The sequence below is a fragment of the Podarcis pityusensis genome, assembly GCF_964106645.2.
Source record: "Podarcis pityusensis genome assembly, chromosome: 7".
Taxonomy (NCBI): Eukaryota; Metazoa; Chordata; class Lepidosauria; order Squamata; family Lacertidae; genus Podarcis; species Podarcis pityusensis.
This window is the reverse complement of record NC_138031.1, coordinates 80972845-80995661: the sequence shown is the minus strand read 5'-3', so window position 1 is coordinate 80995661 and position 22817 is coordinate 80972845. Positions and strand designations below refer to the sequence as shown.

The following is a 22817-nucleotide window of genomic DNA, read 5'->3' as shown; positions in this document are numbered from 1 at the left end:
GGCGTGGTAAGACTTACAAGATAATTATGTGTTATGTATTATGAACAGTCTTGAGTGCTATATATAAAGATGCATTTATTGAAAAAACGGTTTTACATAGAAATCCCTACATTCTTACTGATTGAATACCTTAAATTTGAGGATACATGTGTGGGGGTTTTTAATGGTCAGGATAGGATGGGGAAAACAAGGGTGACCAGATTGCTGAAACAAAAGTTAAGATCAGGTGCTACTGGTGATAACAGTGCTACCAGTGCTACCGGTGCTACTGGTGATACCAGGGATACGAGTGCTACCGGTGCTACTGGTGATACCAGGGATACCAATGCTACTGGTGATACCAGGGATACCAGTGCTACCGGTGCTACTGGTGATACCAAGGATACCAGTGCTACCGGTGCTACTGGTGATACCAAGGATACCAGTGCTACTGGTGCTACTGGTGATACCAAGGATACCAGTGCTACCGGTGCTACTGGTGATACCAAGGATACCAGTGCTGGTGTCTGGATGTATTATTTGTAGCCGTTTCCTTTTCAGTACGATTCTGCAAAGTTGGTAAATGGCTCCGAAAGGGATCATCAAACATGGTACACTTTCCAGCATGATAGAGATGACGACAGCCCAGGGAGGATACTTTTTTTGCTCTTTTGCAGGAAAATATACCTTTGGGAGAAATGAATGTATTGCATGAAAGCCACACTAAACAGCACAATTTTCTATGTGTTTACTCAGAAGCAAATCCCATCAAGTTAAATGAGGATTGCTCCCAGGTAAGTGAGGACAGGAATTACAGCTTGTTAATACTTCAAAGTGGGAGCTAAGCAAAGGTTGGCATCACTCCAAAAGGGAAAGGGAAGACTCCTGAGTTGCACGCAGTGTAGGGCTAAGACTATGGCTTCATCAGCACAAGGATGTCTCCTCACATGATGAGATGTTCTCTTCTCCACTGGTGCACCTCCTAAATACCTTCTAGGGATTTCCCAATCCCTCTGGAGCAGGCATCTCCAAACTCGGCCCTCCAGATGTTTTGGGACTACAACTCCCATCATTCCCAGCTAACAGGACCATTGGTCAGGGATGATGGGAATTGTGGTCCCAAAACATCTGGAGGGCCGAGTTTGGGGCTGCCTGCTCTGGAGCAAATTTCGGGATGCCATGGGAGGAGGAGGGGGGGAAGTGCCATTGTGCTAGTGGCGTGTTGTATCTAACAAAAAACAATTTTTTTATGAATGCTCACTCCTGTCACACGAAATGGTAAAATCTCTCTGTTTTTATGTAGGCTGGGACTTGATAGCAAACAGTTATCATCAAGGCTGATCATCTGAAAACTCATGAAGCTGAACAGATCTGGGACTGGTCAGTGTCTGTATGGTTGGCTAGCTAGGAACCACATGGCATCCATCTGTCTTGGGAGAAAGTGGAAGAGTGTGCCTTTGTGGGTAAAGTCAAACCATTAGAGAGTTACAGCGCCTACTGTGACAGTAGAGACCGATACAGAGAAAGCATGTTTGCTGCTACAGGTGTGCTATGGCACTCCTTTCTGCGTCCCAACCCCAGCGGTCATTCCTCCTCTGTCTACTACTGTGGATACACACCCTGACTGTCTTTCTCCAGGCAATACCATCTTGTAATAGGTACATACGCAAGTTTCATGGCTCACTACACGTACAGCAGACACACACCTCCTGTGCCCCACAAAGAAGAAAACAGCCCAGCAGGCATGTAGGGTTCTGTAAAGCCTGTTTTAGCTTGGTGTCCTAGATGGCAAGAGCCAGGATCACTGTCCAGCCCTTGGTGGGCTGTAGTATATGACTGATAGCATCTTTGGGCTTGGTGTGAAGAGGATGTCTGTTTATTCAACCTGCTTTTAAGTTGCTCTTCAGGAATGCTCTTAGAGCAGCTTACAGCAGAGTAATAAAATCAAAATGTAAAACCATTTATTAAATGTCCGGCTGAAACAAAAGTGGCAGGACATTAAATAAAAAGGCCAACATAAAGCATCCTCAGTTGATTATACTTAATAATTTTATTATTTATACCCCGCCCATCTTACTGGGTTTCCCTGGCCACTCTGGGTGGCTTACAGCATATCTAAAAAAATCCAGCATTAAAAATCTGGTGAGGTTAATTAGCTGCAGGACCCCCTGTAAGCCCTAGTGAAACATCAGTGATGGCCCAGGAATTCTGTGCTTAAGCAGAGCATCTTTATCAATTCAAGAGTTCATAGCAGCAAGATTGGAGTGAGAGCTCAATCCCCCCCCCATGAATGCAAATTAGGGAAAGACTAGTAATGACTTGTATAAAGGTAACTTACATAATTTGGGTTCCAAGTATAGTACTTTGATGGTGGCTCAACTAGTACATAGGACAAAAAAATTAGGAACATTATCACTGGGGAGAAAAATTGCCATGTTGCCTTCCAATAGCCTTTTAGTGGTCTTCCTATCATATCTTTCACATCTGCACTGAATCTGTTAATGAAATGGATACATTTAATGAGTGATCTGTGGACAATTCACTTGCATGCAACCTTTTTAAAAATGAAGCCAGCGAAACTTCTGTTTCTCCTCTGACAGCATGCCTGCTCATCACTTGATGAAAGCAGGAACAAGTAGAGCAGCTACATAAGCATCACTCAAAAGAGGGAAACACAAACCAAAGAGGATTCAGGCTGGCGTAAAACGTTTATGTACTAATTTAGAAATGATTTCTGTGACTGAAATAGAAATGTATTACATGTCTCCATAGTGGGGAAGACTGACCAGCTAGCCTGTTCCGTCTCCTTTCCAGGCTTTAACTGCTGGTGGGAAACTTTGAGGCCTCTGCTCTCCCTGCCTAGAGTTCTTAATCTTTTAAACCACAGGGATTTTAAAATCAAGGACTACCTCAAATAGAGATCTATCCTCTCTGACAGCTGCTTGGGCTGTTAAGAAGGCCATATGCACCCTCCAAAATCAAATGATCTTTTACACAAATGAATTAAACACAGCAGATAGGAAACCTTTATCCTATTGCAAATTTTGGGGTGTATATCCCCAAATTATGCATAAGGCTGCAAACCTTAGCTGGGATCGTATTCCCACTGTATGCAATGGAATTTATTTCTGAGCAGGGGTACATGGTTTATACTTCAAATACAATAACCAGGTATCTCTTGCTGCACCTAGGCCAGTAAGAGATCTGGCAGACACCCTCACTTTTTACTTTCCTGCCTCTCTTAAATATCAGGCCTTCATTGCTTTTTAATGTTTTGATTAGCCAGCCACTTCCATAATTATTGGTACTGCTTGTACCGTAATTGTATTTTATGTTGTGCATCACCCCAGTGTTTTATTTGGCAGTACAAAAATGCTTTTCTAAATAAATAGACTAAATAAAGGTTTGTTGCTTAGAATGTTGTTTTCACAGGATAAAGGAGGGAAATGGAAGTGTCACACCTCAGCAGCTTATCAATGGGCTTGGTTCTCATGATCCCTATGATGAGGGGTGCTGGTAAATCTGGGTCCTGGGCCATACCACTTCAAATAGCAATGGCTGTTGGCGACGGTACCTCTTCAGACTGAATGCCCCTCATATTAAACATAACGGCTCCCCTGATGGATGAGTATTCAGTTTTGAAACACAACTCACTAAAGCAGTCTGAAGCAGTCCAGATTAGACACCAGTTTACCTTGTAAACCCTCTTCAAGCATTAGAGTTAGTTTCCATGTAAGTGGGAGAGCAGGCCGGGGGGGGGGGGGCAAGGCACTCCATCACTAAAAAATCCTGATTTGCATTACAAGATGTAGGTGGATTAGGCTAATTTTGCTGAGAATTTTAAGGCATTGCAGAATTTGTCTAAACAAATCTGCAGTTAAGTTTCACTGGGTTATGCTGAATCAGTAGTTCTGTTGAACCACCTAGTTTCTCCATAGTGTGTTCATTTCTCAATAGAAATGCTTAGTTATGAATACAGCCTCACGTGTTCATCTGCCTTGAGTTGCTTGTGCACCTAAGGGCTTATCCAGATAAATATGCGAAGAAACATAGCCATACCTTTTTATTCCATAAATAAATACAACACCGATCAGTTCAAAGAAAGTGATGATGAGCAAAGGCAAGGTCCCAGCATAGGCATCAAACATCTCAAGCCAGTAGTTTCCTGATCTCAGAGCAAAAAGCAGGCCCAGCAGAAAGGCAGTAAGGCATATTAAACCTACAGACAACAACATTCATTAGTCAATTTACACAAATGAAATAAAAGAAAACCTAACCATTGGTGTTTACATGTGCGTTTATAATCAATACCAACATGTCTGTTCCGTTCTTGCCAAACACCCAAGTTTTGCCACTCACCTATCCTTAATGGTTAATGGGTGCAATGTGGCATCATTAAGACTGTACAGTTTCTGCTCACCAGAATATTGTTATTGTTATTACTGTTTATTAATTTATATAGTGCCCTTCAGAGATATCAGGGCAGTTCACAAGATAAAAATACAGGATAAAAGCACAAAATAAATAGAACAAAAATGAAACAATCACCCCCGCTCCCACAAACACATTTAAAAGGCCATAGAATTAGCCCAAGATCTGGTTGAAGAGGAACTTTTTTTGCCTGGCTCCTAAAGATGTATAATGAAGGTGGCAGCCAAACCTCCCTGGGGAGGTTAATGAAACTGGAAAGAACGTATCTTGAAACAACAGTAGCAACTATAAGAATGAGAAATGAGCCAGGATATTCCCCCATCGAAATACTGTCTTGCCCACAAACCCTATCTCAGCCCCAACCTGCAATACAGAGATAATGTTAAGCTGTTGTTGTTTTTGATTGCTGAAATAATGTAGGTGTAGCACTTTGAACCGAGTAAAGCACCGTATTACTCTTGAGCATTGTTATCAGCAAAGAAAAGGATTTTAGGAAGATGCCTTACCACATATAGCCTCCTTGTATATGTATCTAGACACAGTGTGAGATTCTGTGAAAGGTGTCAAGATGCTTTGAACGAGTCCAAAAATGGAAGATATACCAAGACTGAACAGCATAAGAAAATACATAATCGCCCAAGTGTTTGATCCAGGCATCTTAATGACGATTTCAGTGAACACAATAAAGGACAAGCCAGTTCCAGAAACACTCTGCAAAATTCACAAATAATGGTAAAAACTGTCAGATTGATTTCTGAGTGTCATTTATTCTAATGCAGAGGCAAAATGTTGTATTACTCAACATTTAGCCATCATCTGGAATAACATACAGCCATTACCAATTACAAGTTCATATTGGGGTGGGTGGGTGAAACAAAAAACCCTTTTGACCTTGACCTTCGGCACCTGAGATGTGCATTTTTAGGACTCACCATAAAGGTAAAGGTAAATGGACCCCTGACCATTAGGTCCAGTCGTGACCGACTGGGGTTGTGGCGCTCATCTCGCTTTATTGGCCGAGGGAGCCGGCATACAGCTTCCGGGTCATGTGGCCAGCATGACTAAGCCACTTCTGGTGAACCAGAGCAGCGCAGTGGTATTAAGTTGCCATAATCTGTTTTTAGTGTTGCATTTTAAATTGTTGTCACTTGCCCTGGGATCTAAGGGTGAAGGAATGGTAATAAAATAATAAAAAAAGCAGCCACCTAAGCTCACAGGTTGCTTTCTGTGGCTCTTTTAGTGCTAATACGTGCAGACACAGGTATGGTTTCTGTGTGTCTCTGCAGAATTATAAGGGGAAACTTCTCAAGCTGGACTAGAGTTTTGGTGGGTACCCTGAGCCCCATCTTCTGTGTGCAAGCATAGTGGGGGGGGGGGGGAAGGTAGATCGTGTTTCTTCAGGCAACAACCAGGCAAACAACCTGTGGTCTCTATGCACTCATACATATGGGCAGAGTAACAAGCTTGTTTACCAGAGACAGAGCAGCTTGTATGAAGCCAAAGAGCTAAACACAGCTCTTCTGAAAGAATTTCCTGCCTGGGCCATCACATCAACGGTAGCTGAAGACCGAGGGCTGTGACCCCCTTGCAGCATGGCAGAGGTCCAGCAGAGAAACTACAGAAAAATGCAGTGGAAGCTGCAGAAACCTTCATGGAATGTGACCAGAGAAGGAAGCTCCATTCATTCATAACAAAGCTGTTGACACAGTCAGTGTTGTCTGTCATCGCTTCCTCTCAGGTGAGGTTGCATTGCTCACCTGGCTTCCCAAAATACCACATGCCGCTGTGAAGGAGAGGAGCAAGGCAGCAGGGAGGTTGACATGGTGCACATGCTGCAACAGGAGCAGTGGGTTGGCTCTGCTGCAGCAGCCACCCTCGCCTTGTCCTCCTCCATAAGCAATGACAATGTGCACTGTTGGGAAGCTGGGAGAGCAACCTAGCCCCACTTCTGCCACCCTACTGGTCCCTACTCAATGCACTACCTGTCATGGCAAAAACCGCAAAATAGGTGCCTTGGCAGAAAAAGAGCATATGAAAGCCATCAGGAACTAATGCCGTGTCTGTGGCAATAGCCCCAGCAAGTGGCGTTGTTTTGGCGACTACAGAATCAGTGCATACAGTGGTGCCTCGCAAGACGAAAAGAATCCGTTCCGCGAGTCTCTTCGTCTTGCGGTTTTTTCGTCTTGCGAAGCAAGACGATTAGCGGTTTAGCGGATTAGCGCTATTAGCGGCTTAGCGGGCTTAGCAGATCAGCTGATAAGCGGCTTAGCGGATCAGCTGATAAGCGGCTTAGTGGCTTAACAGATCAGCTGTTAAGCGGCTTAGCGGATCAGCTGATAAGCGGCTTAGCGATCAGCTGTTAAGCGGCTTAGCGGCTTAGCAGATCAGCTGATAAGCGGCTTAGCGGCTTGGGAAAAAAGGGGGGGGGAGGAAAAAAAACACCGCAGGAACTCGCAAGACATTTTCGTCTTGCGAAGCAAGCCCATAGGAAATTCGTTTTGCGAAGCACCTCCAAAACGGAAAACCCTTTCGTCTAGCGGGTTTTCCGTCTTGCGAGGCATTCGTCTTGTGGGGCACCACTGTTCTGTACTTTTACAACTGAATCATTTTGTAATGGAGTACGATACCTGATCAAGGAAATATTCGAGATCACAATTTGCCAGGTTGAGAGATGTAAGTTTATTGATATCCGTTCCATTCAAGTAACTGAGCCAAAATGTGCCGCTGTCTACAGTGATGCTTTCGTTCCTGAATGCCTTGGTGATGTATTTAACATTTCTGTCAGTAAAGTCAGGAATGATACGAATTATTTGCATTGCCACAGTCCCTAAGAAAAACAACAGCAATTTGCTTCAAATAGGGGCAGGCCAGGGGCAAAACAGAACCCCCACACAAAAAGCAAGTTGCCTGTATACCTGAATTAATGATTATGCACATGGAACATGCAGGATTGTATACTTTGTGTTCTATGCTACAATCTTATTTTAATTCTGCCCTCTGGGGTCCCCAAAACTGGTTTAAAGGGGGGGGGAGAAATGACACTAAATTTTAGACAATGAAAAACAAAACAAATTGTGAACAGAGGGCTTGGACCAACACCTTAAATTGGTTCCTAACTGTGAAACTTGAATGGCTCACCTTTCCAAGCATTCTTCATAGGCCATTGTTGCTTTGAACCCCAGAATTGAAAAAATTGGGATTGACGCAAACAAAGAAGTCAAAGAGTTTATTCCTGCTATCATGACAGCATCCAGTTCACAGTCATTACTAGGAAAAACAAGTACATAACAACCCGATTAAATGTTACAAAGGCCAGCACCGAGTCTGTAACTTCTAATGTTATACATTTATTATTTTATTTGAAGTACTTGTAATCTACTCTTCACTGAATATTTTCAATCCCAGAACAGTAAAAAATAGCAGTAGTAGACAGATGGCATGATGCTGTTTTATACTCACAGGAACTTTATGGAGTAAAGCTATATTGAGAGCATGCAGTCGCCTCAGTCACTTGCCTTCTGATCAAAAATAAAAACTCTCAAGTCAGGGCTCTGCAGCTGACTTCAGTGGGACTCATTAATCATAAATCTGCTCCACTTCCCAGCGTGGCCGCGTGGCCACCCACTCCCCACCGGGGGCGGGGGACTTTGCCCCCCGTTGCCTGGGGGATCCCGGCCATTTCTGAGCCCGGCCAGCCAACCCCCGCTGGCCAGGGGGCGTGGCCGGGGCCGTTTAAACGGAGGAGCAAGCCAGAGGACTTCCTCTTTGGCTCGCTTCCTCAATCACCCGCCCTCCCTCCCTATTTTGCAGGTTAGACTATGGCCTTGCTATGGACTTCGGTTGGTCGCCTTGGTTGTCCGAGGGGCCTGGTAGGAATTTTTCCACTTGGCAAATTGGCACTGGCCACTTGGTTTTCGCCTACCTCGCAGCAATCGTCACTACTTAGGGTTGCGGTTAGGCATTGTTTGACCTTGTGTGGGGGAGGGGAGGTGTGGCCATCACCTGCCCCTCCATGCTTAAGGGTATTCCATTAAGGGAACCCGGGGGTGTTGATCTAGTCTGAAGCCCGGCTGGGGGGCTAAGGCCTTGACATGACCCCGACGGGAACACCAGGGTGAGCTTGAGTTGGTTCGCATCGACAGGGCTCCATCTACCGGTGGCTTACCCTTACTGGACTTCCTGCACAATGGACAGGAGTCAGATATAGTCAGGTCCAATCAATGCCTAAGCCAATACTGCTCACATTCGGTAATTTCAATAAAGTTGTGGCCAAAATTTGCCCAATAACATAAACCTAATATCCGTATCCTTCTGTGAGTTATTTCCAACGAGGGGGTGGCTGCGGGGTCTCAAGTCAGGGCTCTGCAGCTGACTTCAGTGGGACTCATTCATCATAAAGTATTGCATCTCAGCTGAACTTTTCCCACTTCCACTTTCACTCCCATCCTTCCTGCAGATGATGTGAAGATCTTCACATGAAGACATGCGTATGCAACCTACCGCTGTTTGTGTGCGACAGCCTGTGTCCTGGGGCATCTGCCCAACTCTGACATTGCAGAAAGAACAATAAAGGGCATCTTTGGGACTCACACAGGGAAACATCAAGAGAACAGAGCCAACCGCTTTTCCTGGGCTCCAGTGTGGGCTGAATGAGAATTGAGTCTTGTCTCCAGAGATCACTGAGGCGCTATCTCATAGAAGTCAATTTGACTGCGTCAAACAACTCCCCTCCACATTGTGAGCGAAAGCTAACAAAACTGCAAGATTATACCTACTTTGACGGGTTGTAGCTTGAATATGCTATGAGTCCGCCACATCCTAAAGAAAGAGAGGAAAAAATCTGGGTGGCTGCATCAAGCCAGGCACGTGGATTGTTGATCTTCCTGAGCTGTGAGAGAGACGGGGAGATATCAGGGCTAAAAACATTATTAGTCTCATAATTCCTGTGTATATTTCACTGATACAGGCCTTCCTGGCAAGCAGTGGGAAATTAGTGTGTTTTCTGAATTCAACAAATTCAGAACAGAACAATGCATTATACTGGCAAACAAGTGTTTCACAAACTGCCTGCTGGGCACTAGTTGGAGGCGGAGAATCAGTGTGTAGGAGAGAGAGCTTAACTCTTTCCATGTTTGGCGATAGTCCCTTACAAATGCTCACTAGAGTGCTTTTACCTTCACTTGCACATCTTCCAGTCTTGGACCCTGCCAGATGGAGAAACAAAAAGCAGCCCAGGGGAGCATTTGTAGGGAAAAATTGGTGGGCATAGGGAGGATTAAGTAGCTGCCCACTGGCTTCCTCTGCAAATGCATCTCTCCATCTCTGCATTCGCCCCAGCACTACAAGTCAAATGCAGAACTGGGACACCCCATGCTTGCACAATGAAGTGTAGTTCTGCCCTGTCTGCTGAAAAATAAGATTTGACCCAGGGTTGCCTATATTCGTAAGTTCTAGAAAAGGGCATTTTTACACACGTTTCTGTTCTTCATAGATACTAGAGGGAGTTAACAAAGTACAATTGCCAGAATATGTGTGGATCCCAACTAGTATTAAGTGGTAAACAAAGAAGCAGCATGGAGGAAAGTTCTGCCCGGACACTGAGATCCAGCGCCGAGGGCCTTCTGGCGGTTCCCTCATTGCGAGAAGTGAGGTTACAGGGAACCAGACAGAGGACCTTTTTGATAGTGACGCCCGCCCTGTGGAATGCCCTCCCTTCAGATGTGAAGGAAATAAGAAGCTATCTTCTCTTTAAAAGACATCTGAAGGCAGCCCTGTTTAGGGAATTTTTTTATATTTAATGCTGTATTGCAGAGTGGCTGGGGAAAGTCAGCCAGATGGGCAGGGTATAAATTAATTATTATTATTATTATTATTATTATTATTATTAAAAGTTCAAAGCCACCTCTAAAAGACCAAGTCAGACTTTCCGTACATCATCTGGAACACCAAGGATCAATTGAATAAATACTTGCATTAGGAGTCATGAAGTACACTAATCCATGAAAGGCTCCTGGGAGAGTCACTCCATAAAGAAGGAATAATGTTAGAATTAGGTAAGGAAATGTAGTTGTAACATATATTGCCTAAGAGGAAGAACAAAGCAGAGAAGAAAAAAGTGAGTGTCAGGAACAGGTGAAGGCAACACCATGAAATATATGAGCACTTAAGATAGATAATATTCTATTTTCTGTCTGGACTGTACCATTTCTGACTGTAGGCAGGTAATAAGATGATCAAATACATGGGGGAAAAAAACCCCTCCTGCATATGGATTCTAACCTATCTTCCTCCAAGATGCATTAGTTTTCAATGGGCAGGTGCCTTTTAAAAATATGATAGAACATTCACTCATGTGAGCTTCCTTCTGTCTCACGCGGTGCAGTCTAAAGATGGCTTTACCACCTCAGTAAGGACCAGGTCAGTGAAATACAGGTGTCTGGTAATAATCCCTGCTCACCTTTCCAGTCGATTCAATTCCTCGTACTGTACAAATGAACACAAGTAACCAGCAGGCTGCCAAACATAAAACCAGCCACCACTGAAGCGGACCACTGTTTGTAATATCCGTGCTTATGTTTAAAGTGTACCTATACCAGAAATAATTGGTAGGTGTGCTTTTGTTACATTCTTCAATAAGTTCTGAAATAACAAGCACAGAAGGCATTATCAAAACAGATAGAATCATAGAAGAGTTGGAAAGGATCCTGACAGTCAGGAATATGCAGTTGTCCCATTCTGCACCAATTGAGCGTGCAGATGGTATAAAGGTAAAGGGACCCCTGACCATTAGGTCCAGTTGTGGCCGACTCTGGGGTTGCGGCGCTCATCTCACTTTATTGGCCGAGGGAGCCGGCGTACAGCTTCCAGATCATGTGGCAAGCATGACTAAGCCGCTTCTGGCAAACCAGAGCAGCGCACGGAAACGCTGTTTACCTTCCCGCTGGAGCGGTACCTATTTATCTACTTGCACTTTGATGTGCTTTTGAACTGCTAGGTTGGCAGGAGCAGGGACCGAGCAATGGGAGCTCACCCCATCGCGGCAATTTGAACCGCCGACCTTCTGATCAGCAAGTCCTAGGCTCTGTAATTTAACCCACAGTGCCACTACATTTTAAAAACTCCATTCCATGTTTTGTTTTGTTTTTAAGGAAAATGTGAACCTACCATAAACCCCTCTCCTCTGGAGTTCTAGAATGAGGTATTGTTTAGTTTGGGGAATAGCCTCCTCTTGATTGACAAACAGGGCTTCCCAAAAGAATGACATGAAGAGGAAATGCTTCACCTCAGCTCTTCCAGACCAAGCCTGGAACAAAACTCTCCAGCCCTACATATATTTGTGTTAGGGATGCAACCAGGCACAGCCCCAGGTGAATGGATATGTGCCTCATCCTCTTGAAGCTATTCCATGAAGGGGAAGGGGCAGGATTGGGGCCTTTCTTCAGGCATCAGTTCTCTTTGCACAGGAAGCTCTTGCTTTGGCATAACTAGTAAACTAGCCAGGAGTGGGGAACCTTTGGACCTCCAGCTGTCGTTGAACTACACCTCCCATCAGTCCTAGCAAGCATGGCCTATGGCCCAGGATAGTGGGTGCTGTAGTGCAGTAAGAGCTGGAGGGCGTGAAGATCCACCACACCTGCTTTAAGCTATTGGCCCCATCTACACAGCACTTTAAACCATTATTAAACTAAGCTAGGCCTTAAACATGAACTTACTGCTGCTTCTTTCAGATGGGCAGGGTATAAATAAAAATATTATTATTATTCTACCTCTGCTGCATTACCAAGTGCTTCTCTCAGTTCATATCCTATTCCCTTTTGGTACAACTTACAAGTGCTGCTTTCTCTGTAATTCTGTCCTTTTGGAGCTGTAAGATTTGGGGTGTATGTTCACAGGATGCAACTGCAGACACATGTTCATGAGGACACAGCCTAACTAGGTGAGTCTTGCTCTGAAGAGCAGGGCTTGGGGGGGAGAGGTCAATTTAAAGTGCAGTGCATCTGGGTAGGAGGGGGAGCTAACCCCCCCCCTTCTTATCTGTGCTTTTTTATGCAAGAGGAGAAGAGAAGAATTGCATCCACACATTACCATTTACTCTTGCCCTAGTGTGCTCCCAATGGTGGATTTTGAATCCAGAGACGTACAACATTACCAAAGATGTAGAGCTAGCCTGGAGATTTTTTATAAATGCTGCTATTGTGTGTGTTTTCCATCAAACCAGCTTCAACCCAAAAAGAATACTTAAGCCACATTTGATGTGCAGTTCAGCTGAGGTGTGTAACAGCATATGCACAGATGATAGCACCATGAACGGTAAATGGGAGGATTGCAAGCGGGAGGGGAAATGAAGCAAGTAATGCACATTGGGTACAAACATCCCCATCCCGTCTCTGGCGTGCACAAATGCAACCTGACACACAGACACAGCTGATAATGTCTGCATAGCCTACACAGAAAAATGGGCACCTGTAGGGCTTTGTGTCTAGACCTTGCTTATCCCAATCTGTGGTTAGGGCCAAAGGAGGCATGGCAGGAACACACCTGGGTCTGACAGTTGCTGACTGTGGCAGAGTTGGACAAACAATTTAATGCAGTGATTGAAGGATACATAGAAAAGCAGATACTAATAACAGAAAGCAGCAAGAGACTTGGGAACTCACCTGGTTTGCTGGTATCTGTTGGGCAGAAACTCCAAGGTAATGGGTTTCGGAAAGAGTTTATAAAATACCACAAAATCCAGGCCAAAAGCATATTGTAATAGAGAACTACTAGGAAGCACACTATCACAGAAGTGTAACCTGTGGAATATACAAGCACACTCAGATTTGGCATGAACAAAGAAAATTGCTTTTTAACATACATATTGCAAGAGTCTGATTCACACAATGGAAAGATCAAATCCAATTACTACCTGAACTCTGGCAGTCTGGAAAACAATATTGCTCTGTGAATTAAATGTTGGTGCCAACAAACTAAGCAGTGGGGCGGGGGGGAGGCAATTCCCATTTTGCCTCAGGTGGTGAAATCACACAGGTTGCCCCTGAGTGGCTCTGTTTATCTTCCACACAGATAGGCATGCAACTGCCTGAGTTTACCACTACTGGGATGCGGGTAGCGCTGTGGTCTAAACCACTGAGCCTCTTGGGCTTGCCAATCAGAAGGTCAGCGGTTCAAATCCCTAAGACGGGGTGAGCTCCCGTTGCTCTGTCCCTGCTCCTGCCAACGTAGGAGTTCAAAAGCATGCCAGTGCAAGTAGATAAATAGTTATCACTGTGGCGGGAAGGTAAACGGCGTTTCTGTGCACTCTGGTTTCTGTCACAGTGTTCCGTTGCGCCAGAAGCGGTTTAGTCCTGCTGGCCACATGACCCAGAAAGCAGTTTGAGGACAAACACTGGCTCCCTCAGCCTGAAAGCGAGATGAGCACTGCAACCCCATAGTCGCCTTTGACTGGACTTAACTGTCCAGGGGTCCTTTATCTCTTACCCTACTGCTAATGGGTTTGCTATTACAGCCTCGTGGAACCCATGCATTTCCAGGAAGGAGCAATCATTAGAAGATTGTATAGTCACAAGTAAAGGCAGTTGCAGAAACCTACCCAGTCCTCCCAGGTAAGGTGAGATGTGCCACCAGACTTCAATGCTGCCTTTTTTCATGCGTTGCCCTACAGCTAATTCAAGAAAAAATATAGGGGTGCCTTCCAACAGAAACGCGATGATGTATGGAATCAGGAATGCTCCTAGAAACACAATTTCCAAGCACAGTTAGCTCATAACAGTGGCATAGCGTGGGTTGCTGGCATCCAGTGCAGGCAAGCCCCTGACACTGACGAAGCACATCTCCAGCCAAGTGGGGCCTTGCTGTGCCAGCTGCCTGCAGGGGCATGTCTGGCCAGGCCAGGCCACACTGGGGATGCCCCTTGTCCCCTCCCTGTGCTCCATGGGCCTGGACTGCTTTGCATCCTTCACCAGGGTGGGGAAGCCAATGCCTGGGGTGGGGGGGTGCCTGGTTTTGTTCCCTCAGAATTCTACCCCTTGGCCCCACACACTATGCCACTGCTCATGCCCTCCTCCACCTCTAACTTTCTACTAGCATTATCTTTATACCAGCAGCATCTGTCAGGTAAGTATGTTGTACATAAAATAATTATTAAGTAAAGCAAAAAAGCTGTAACAGTTGATTGAGAGAGGATTTTTTTCCCATATGGTGATAAACTGGGGGTAAGAAAACCTGGGGGCGCTACCTTAACTGCTATGGCACCCAGTTGTGGCTCTTGAGAATTTTTCCATGAAGGGACAAGGGTTCTACAGCTAATGATCATTAACTTCCTCCATTGGGGAAGCTGTGATGTTGATATCAGATTCAAATCGGGACTGCCCCCGCCCACATGCAAACAATATGAGGGGCAGGGAGGTGTTGTGGAGTGAGCTAATCATGTCCTCCCGCGTAGGGTCTGTGCAAAAAGGCAATAATATACAACTAATTGTTAGAGGGGTTTTTGTGTTTTTTTACTGTGGCATGCATTGAAAGTGCATCTAATTGGTGGGGATTAACCTGCATAAATTAGACCTGCAGTGAGAGATGTAGAAGGTGAAAGTAATGAAAAAAATGCTGCTTCATTGATTGAGAGTGCTGTTTTTGCACTTACATTTTAGCTAGTTTTTTTCATTTTTTAAAAAAATTCTGGAATGTAGGGTGGGGGGGAGAATCAACTTTGAGGGAAATCAGCTAGAGTCAACTCAGGTGTTCATATCTCCCTTGGTCTACGTTTTCAGGTGTAAATTATCTGCTTTCCTTGAGAAGAAGAAGAGATTGGCAAAAAGTTACAACCAGGAATGATGCTGCAAAGGAAGTTGCTCTTGGACAAAGTAGCTTGTTTCTAATCTCTTCACTTTTCAGCAAGGAATAATACACATTTTAAAATCATTTATCAGAGTCAAAGCACAGAAACATTTAAAGAACTCTTATTGTCACAGTTGCCTAGAAGCAAGACTATTTGTTTTTCATGTTTCTTGCCAATAGAATTTAAATAAAAATAAAAATCCATGTCCGTTTAGTCAGAGAAAGTAAATAACTCAGACACTAAATCCCTGCAGTGAAACCAAATCAATCAGTAACAATAGATAACAATTCCAACAAGACTTAAAGCTTGGGTTGTAAGTTATTCAGTAATACTATTAAGCGCTGCATGCAAATCAGAGTTGCAGTGAGGCATTGAAGTTAACAGAAAAATTAGGGACATATCTTTCCCAATTTCTCTGTCTTGTTGTTTTGCTCTGGGCACATAGCCATCTGTCAATCAGAAGGAAGAGCAGGATGTAAATGGCATTATTTTTTATTTTATTTAGCAATGAATTTCTCAAACCAAAAATAAAAAAGGACCCCTCCCTTTTACAGAACCTTTGATAGTCTCCTTCTTCTAGCTGTCATCTGCCACAGATGAGGCCATCAGGTGGAGAGTTGTGACATTTAAGTACCTTTACAGCTGCCTCTGCAGAGCCATTTTAGGCCACCTTTGTTCCCACCTCTGGCTTTTTTTGCCATCTGGCATAGAGCCCCTTAATCTCCCTTAATGGCTCACAACCCAGGCTAACACCTCACTGGGAGGCTAGCCTGGCTATTCCAAGAATTAAAAGCACTGATTATTTTTAACAGTTGCTGGATCCAGAGATTAGAGGGGTGTGGCACACCCCAAACACATATTTATTTTAGAACAAGAGGCGCTTGTCATAGTTTAGTCTGAACAGTCATGCAACTAATCAATTAAAAGGTGGGTTTTCTCTTACCTCCTCCATAGGTTTGGCACAAGTATGGAAAACGCCACACATTTCCAAGACCCACAACAAATCCAGCACAGCTTAAAAGGTACTGGAATTTACTATCCCACTTGGGCCTTATGTACTCTTCATCGCTGCCTTCAGATTCATCAGTTTCCATCTTTACTTTATACTCTTCAACGCCACCTTCAGGTTCATCAGTTGCAGGCTTTAATTGATACTCTTCAACGCCACCTTCAGGTTCATCAGTTTCCATCTTTACTTTATACTCTTCAACGCCACCTTCAGGTTCATCAGTTGCAGGCTTTAATTGATACTCTTCAACGCCACCTTCAGGTTCATCAGTTGCCATCTTTACTTTATACTCTTCAACGCCGCCTTCAGGTTCATCAGTTGCTTTCTTTACTTTATCCTCTTCAACGCCGCCTTCAGGTTCATCAGTTGCTTTCTCTACTTTATCCTCTTCAACGCCGCCTTCAGGTTCATCAGTTGCTTTCTTTACTTTATCCTCTTCAACGCCGCCTTCAGGTTCATCAGTTGCTTTCTTTACTTTATCCTCTTCAACGCCGCCTTCAGGTTCATCAGTTGCCTTCCTTGCTTTATCCTCTTCAACGCTGCCTTCAGGTTCATCAGTTGCCTTCTTTACTTTATCCTCTTCAACACCGCCTTCAGGTTCATCAGTTGCTTTCTTTACTTTATCCTCTTCAACGCCGCCTTCAGGTTCATCAGTTGCCTTCTTTACTTTATCCTCTTCAACGCCGCCTTCAGGTTCTTCAGTTGCCTTCCTTGCTTTATCCTCTTCAACGCCGCCTTCAGGTTCATCAGTTGCTTTCTTTACTTTATCCTCTTCAACGCCGCCTTCAGGTTCATCAGTTGCTTTCTTTACTTTATCCTCTTCAACGCCGCCTTCAGGTTCATCAGTTGCCTTCCTTGCTTTATCCTCTTCAACGCTGCCTTCAGGTTCATCAGTTGCCTTCCTTGCTTTATCCTCTTCAAAGCCGCCTTCAGGTTCATCAGTTGCCTTCTTTACTTTATCCTCTTCAACACCGCCTTCAGGTTCATCAGTTGCTTTCTTTACTTTATCCTCTTCAACGCCGCCTTCAGGTTCATCAGTTGCCTTCTTTACATTATATTCTTCCATGCCGCCTTCAGGTTCATCAGTTGCCATCTTTACTTTATGTTCTTCAACGCCACCTTCAGGCTCATCAGTTGCCATCTTTACTTTATGTTCTTCAACGCCACCTTCAGGCTCATCAGTTGCCATCTTTACTTTATGTTCTTCAACGCCACCTTCAGGCTCATCAGTTGCCATCTTTGCTTTATGTTCTTCAACGCCGCCTTCAGGTTCATCAATTTCCTTCTTTACTTTATACTCTTCAACGCTGCCTTCAAGTTCATCAGTTGCCATCTTTACTTTAAACTCTTCAACACTGCCTTTGGGTTTATCAGTTGCCATCTTTACAACCTCTTTTTTTCCTTTCACCACATATTTCTCCAATATTAGCAGCAGCCAGGCAACTGACCAAGTAAGTAGCGGGGGGGGGGGGGCAGCAGCAGAGGTATTCTGAACAATGGATGGAACTTCCATCTGCGACATCACACCAAAGAATGCAGATATAACAACCTAGCAACCTACAGCCACACAAATTACAGAGTTGAGATGAGGCACTGAAGTTAACAGAAAAAATCTTACCTCTTGGAAGCAGTGAAGATATAATTTAACCCTTTCTGTCTAAACTCTAAATTGTATTACCTTTCCCAAAGTTTCCCCTAGCATAGGAAAAAGACCACACGTTTGGTAAGTTTAAAAATTGTTTACTTTCACACTCTTCAAAGGTCAGGTTCATGTGTTTCATAAAAGGTTCCTCAGGCAGTAATATTCACCTTAGTTACAAAGCGGCGAAAGCTCCTAAATTATTGGTATAGGAACTCAAGAATGGATGCTGTGGGCCATGCAACTGAGCTGGAGCGACCAACTCAAACCTCTTCACATGCCGAGTTTCTCAAGTAAACGGGAGAACAAAGGCTTGATTATTAGTTCCTGCCAAGGTGAGGGGAAGTAGATAGTTAAGCCTGTCAGGACAACATACTCTATGGTATTAACCCCTTCGTGCATTAATTAGACTTAAGCATGTTGGTTATATGAGGTTGATTATCCCACAAACCCCTTCTCAAGAAAATGTAACAATTGCATGCACAATAAATGAACCTCCGGGAATAACATCAAAATTTCTAAAAACTGTTTCTTGGTCAGAATGTCAGCTATCATGTCTTTGGTTTGACAATACCGCAATTCAAGTCCATCTTGTACCACATCATACACATAGTGGTATTTCACCCCACTATGAGCTTGCAGTTTCTCCAGATCTGGGAGAGCTGTGTACAGCTATTAACCAAATGAAAAACAACAAAGCCAGCGGACCTGATGGGATACCTGCTAAAGTCTTCAAAGTGGGTGGAACTGACCTTACACAACAACTTCATAAGCTCGTCGGAAAAATCTGGGAGAAAGAGGAGATCCCAGTATACTTTAGGGATGCCAAAATTATCAGTCGTTTTTAAAAAGGTGAGAGAACAGATTGTGGAAACTATCAAAGGCATCTCTCTATTAGCTGTGGCTGGAAAAATGCAGAGAACAAAACCAACCCCTATGTATGGTATTTATTGACCTGACTAAGGCCTTTGACACTGTAAACTGTAATACCCTGTGGACTGTCCTTCTGAAAATTGGCTGCCCAGATAAATTTGTGAACATTTGGCTCCTCTATGATATGACAGCAACAATCGCCGGTAACAAGGGCTCTCAAAGTGAACCATTCACAGTGGGATCAGGTGTTAAACAGGGATATGTTATTGTCCCAACTCATTCATTATTTTCATTGTCATGATCCTACACTTCATTGAAAGGAAACTCCACACCGGAGTAGAAATCATATATCAAACAGATGGAAAGCTCTTTAATCTGAGCAGGCTGAAAGCAAAGAGTAAGGTTACCACAACTTCCATCATAGAGCTTCAGTATGCTGATGACAACCTAGCGCGTGAACGCTCAGAGGATGACCTCCAAACCGTCCTAAATATCTTCGCAGAAGCTTATGAAAAGCTTGGCCATTCACTCAACATCCCAAAAACCAAAGTGCTGCACCAACAAGCAAAAAACAACCCCTCTGTAGCGCCACAAATCCAACTCAATGGTGTAACATTGGAAAATGTTGATCACTTCTCCTACCTGGGCAGTTATCTTTCCACAAGGGCTGACATTGATGCCGAAATCCAGCATCGCCTGAGCTCTGCGAGTGCAGCTTTCTCCCGATTGAAGTGCAGAGTCTTTGAGGACAGGGACATTCACAGGGAAACCAAAGAACCAAAACGCTTGTTTACAAAGCTATTGTACTACCAACCTTACTGTATGCTTGTAAAACATGGACCACCTATAAACGCCATCTCCAACTCCTCGAAAGATTCCATCAACAGTGTCTCTGAAAACATTTACGCATTACCTAGGAAGACAGGCGAACTAATGCCAGTGTACTGGAAGAAGCAAAGATCACCAGTGTCGAAGCAATGATTCTACAACATCAACTTCACTGGACGGGTCATGTTGTGTGGATGCCTGATTATCGTCTTCCAAAGCAACTACTCTATTCTGAACTTAAAAATGGAAAGTGTAATGGTGGTGGTCAACAAAAGAGGTTTAAAGACTCTCTCAAGGCAAATGTAGTAAAAAAACTGACAACTGGGAAACACTGGCCTGTGAGCACTCCAACTGGAGAACAACCATCACCAAACGTGTCATGGGCTTTGAAAACGCTCGAACTCAGGACGAAAGCAGGAAACATGCTAAGGGAAAGGCACACTTGGCAAATCCACACCGTGATCAACTCCCGCCCAGAAACCTGTGTCCCCACTGTGGAAGGACGTATGGATCCAGAATTGACCTCCACAGTCACTTACAGACTCACTGTTAAAACCGTGTTTATGGAGAACAATATTACACAGCTACGACTGATCGCCAAAGAAGAAGAAAAAAGAAGCCTTAACAGAGATTGTGATCAATCATTTAATTTCAATTAGTAAGCAATTTAGAGCAGCTAATTCATTTTCCCTGAGGGGAAAACAAATTTTCTTCATCTGCCCAAACAAGATATTCAGCAAATAGTCCTTGTGGGTAAGGTTGCAACTGTGGATTGGGCAATCAAAGGCATGCTGAGCACAGCATGAGTGAAGAGAGACCCATAAAATAACTTGGGGTGTGTTTCTTTGAACATGTGTACTTACATATTAGGGATCTCAGACAATGTATGGTTATTCTCTCACTTTCAACACAAAGTAAAAAAAGATGATAACCAACATGATAAGAAAACCCTGTCAGGTGGCTGCCTTGGATTTGGCTTGCCCCCTCAGTATGCAAAGAAGTTTCTGCCACAAGCAAAGTACAGTAATGCTAATGAGTCACATTTAAGTAATACCTGTGTTCAAAATTACTGTTTGGAATCAATAGCACCTAGTATTTATAAATAACTTGTCAGAGCTGCAAAGCATTTTGTATGCATTATATTTGTAATCCTTAAAACAGTCCAGTAAGGTGGGCTTATAAATCACTTAGAGATTTTATGACAATCAAGTAGTATATAATTTTTGTTAAACAAATAAAATTGTTTCCCTTGTACTTTCGAGGGGTATAGTTCTTGCAATAAAAGAGCGGTTGCTGAACAGCTTGGTGGGTTTCTGGATGAAACATCGGCTCTGGATCCATTCCAGTCCGGCTTCCGTGCTGGTCATGGGACCGAGACAGCTCTGGTTGCCCTAACAGATGATCTTCGTAGACAGCTGGATCGAGGTGGGTCGGGGCTGCTGATTCTTCTAGATCTGTCAGCAGCTTTCGACATGGTCGATCACGAACTTCAGGACCACCGCCTTGCCGACATGGGGATCCAGGGCACAGTCCTTCAATGGCTGCGCTCGTTTCTCTCTGGTCGGGGACAGAGGGTGGCGCTTGGGGGGGGAATTGTCATCGCGCCACTCCTTGGTGTGTGGAGTACCTCAGGGTGCGATACTCTCCCCGGTGCTTTTCAACATCTTTATGCGCCCCCTTGCCCAGCTTGTCCGGAGTTTTGGGCTGGGTTGCCATCAGTATGCTGATGACACCCAACTCTATCTGTTGATGGATGGCCATCCTGACTCGGCCCCAGACACACTGACCAGATGTTTGGAAGCTGTGGCTGGATGGTTACGTGGGAGCCGGTTGAAGCTAAATCCTTCGAAGACAGAGGTCCTGTGGCTGGGACGGGACGATATGGGATTGGGGGGGCAACTCCCATCTCTTGCGGGGGCGCAATTAGTGCCAGCACCGTCCGTTAAGAATTTGGGTGTAATCTTTGACACCTCCCTTTCCATGGAGGCGCAGATTGCAGCTACAACAAAGGCGGCATTTTTCCATCTCCGCCAAGCTAAGCAGTTGGCTCCTTACCTCTCTCACCCTGACCTAGCCACTGTGATCCACACGACGGTCACCTCCAGACTGGATTATTATAACTCGCTCTACGTGGGGCTGCCCTTGAGACTGACCCAGAAACTCCAGCGGGTGCAGAATGCTGCAGCGAGACTCCTTACGGGGTCTTCGCTGCGAGATCACATTCACCCGGTGCTATACCAGCTGCACTGGCTCCCGGTGGAGTACAGGATCAGGTTTAAGGTGCTGGTTTTAACCTTTAAAGCCCTATACGGCCTAGGACCCTCCTACCTACGGGACCGCCTCTCCTGGTATGCCCCACAGAGAAACTTACAGTCTTCAAATAAAAACATCTTGAAGGTCCCAGGCCACAGAGAAGTTAGGCTGGCCTCAACTAGAGCCAGGGCTTGTTCGGCCGTGGCTCCGATCTGGTGGAACACTCTGTCACAAGAGACCAGGGCCCTGCGGGACTTGACATCTTTCCGCAGGGCCTGCAAGACAGAGCTGTTCCGCCAGGCCTTTGGCCAGGGCACAGCCTGACTCCCTCCCTCGGCAATCTTCGCGGAGCTCTGGCCCAATGGTTGCCAGTGGCTTGAATTAATTAATTTTATAATGAATGATTTTAGAGTGTTGTTTGTGCTGCACTTTTGTACTGTTTTATTGTTGTTAGCCGCCCTGAGCCCGGCTTCGGCTGGGGAGGGCGGGATATAAATAAAATTTATTATTATTATTAATAATAATCTGTTATACGTATTTGAGATTCTCAAGTGCATTGAACTATTTTTAAATAGCCATATAATTCCTTTTTATATATATTAGAGATGGGCAAGTTTATGGTCAAACTACAAAACTTTCTCTCCCAGGAGGCAGTGATGGTCACTAAGTTGGTTGGCTTTAAAAGAGGATTAGAATAATTCATGGGGAAGGAGATGGGTACTAGCCGTTATGACTATTGCTCTCCCTCCACTGTGGGAGGCAGCACTGGTTCCAAATACTGGAAACCACAGGAGGGGGGGGGGTGCTTGAAGCAGCTAGGAAGCCTGCTCCCCATCACGTGCAGTTTCAAAATGTCCTTGGGAGTGCAGGGATGGGGTGTGTCAATGTGCCATGCAGCCCAGAGGCATTGCATTGGCAAAAAATGGCCGCCCTCATTTTAAAAGACAGCCTGTGGACCACCCAATAAC

At 44.6% G+C, this 22817-nt stretch overlaps 2 protein-coding genes across 15 annotated transcripts in view; one reads left to right on the top strand and one right to left on the bottom strand.

Moving 5' to 3' along the window:
* The window catches only part of TERT (telomerase reverse transcriptase), a gene marked incomplete at its 5' end in the record, with an annotated part of 81648 nt that overhangs the window by 54652 nt on the left and 4179 nt on the right, over positions 1–22817 (top strand). For 2 of the 14 annotated variants that reach the window (XM_081014636.1, XM_081014635.1), the window contains 2 exons: positions 657–773; positions 1283–2300. The exons of 7 other annotated variants lie outside the window; for them this stretch is intronic. Of the gene's footprint in view, positions 1–656; positions 2302–22817 lie in introns of those variants that run through there. 5 more of the 14 variants (XM_081014633.1, XM_081014632.1, XM_081014630.1 and 2 more) reach the window with 3 other exon arrangements.
* LOC308481842 (sodium-dependent neutral amino acid transporter B(0)AT3-like) lies at positions 223–17975 on the bottom strand (the record flags this gene model as incomplete). The annotated part of the gene is made up of 13 exons (XM_081014551.1): positions 16512–17975; positions 16191–16319; positions 14003–14143; positions 13068–13205; positions 10868–11049; positions 10357–10493; positions 9186–9293; positions 7549–7677; positions 7038–7188; positions 4917–5121; positions 4039–4198; positions 2318–2474; positions 223–666 (listed from the first exon to the last, which is right to left on the bottom strand). Exons 1-13 carry the CDS (start codon positions 17776–17778, stop codon positions 223–225), a joined length of 3348 nt encoding a protein of 1115 aa, XP_080870677.1. The 5' UTR covers positions 17779–17975.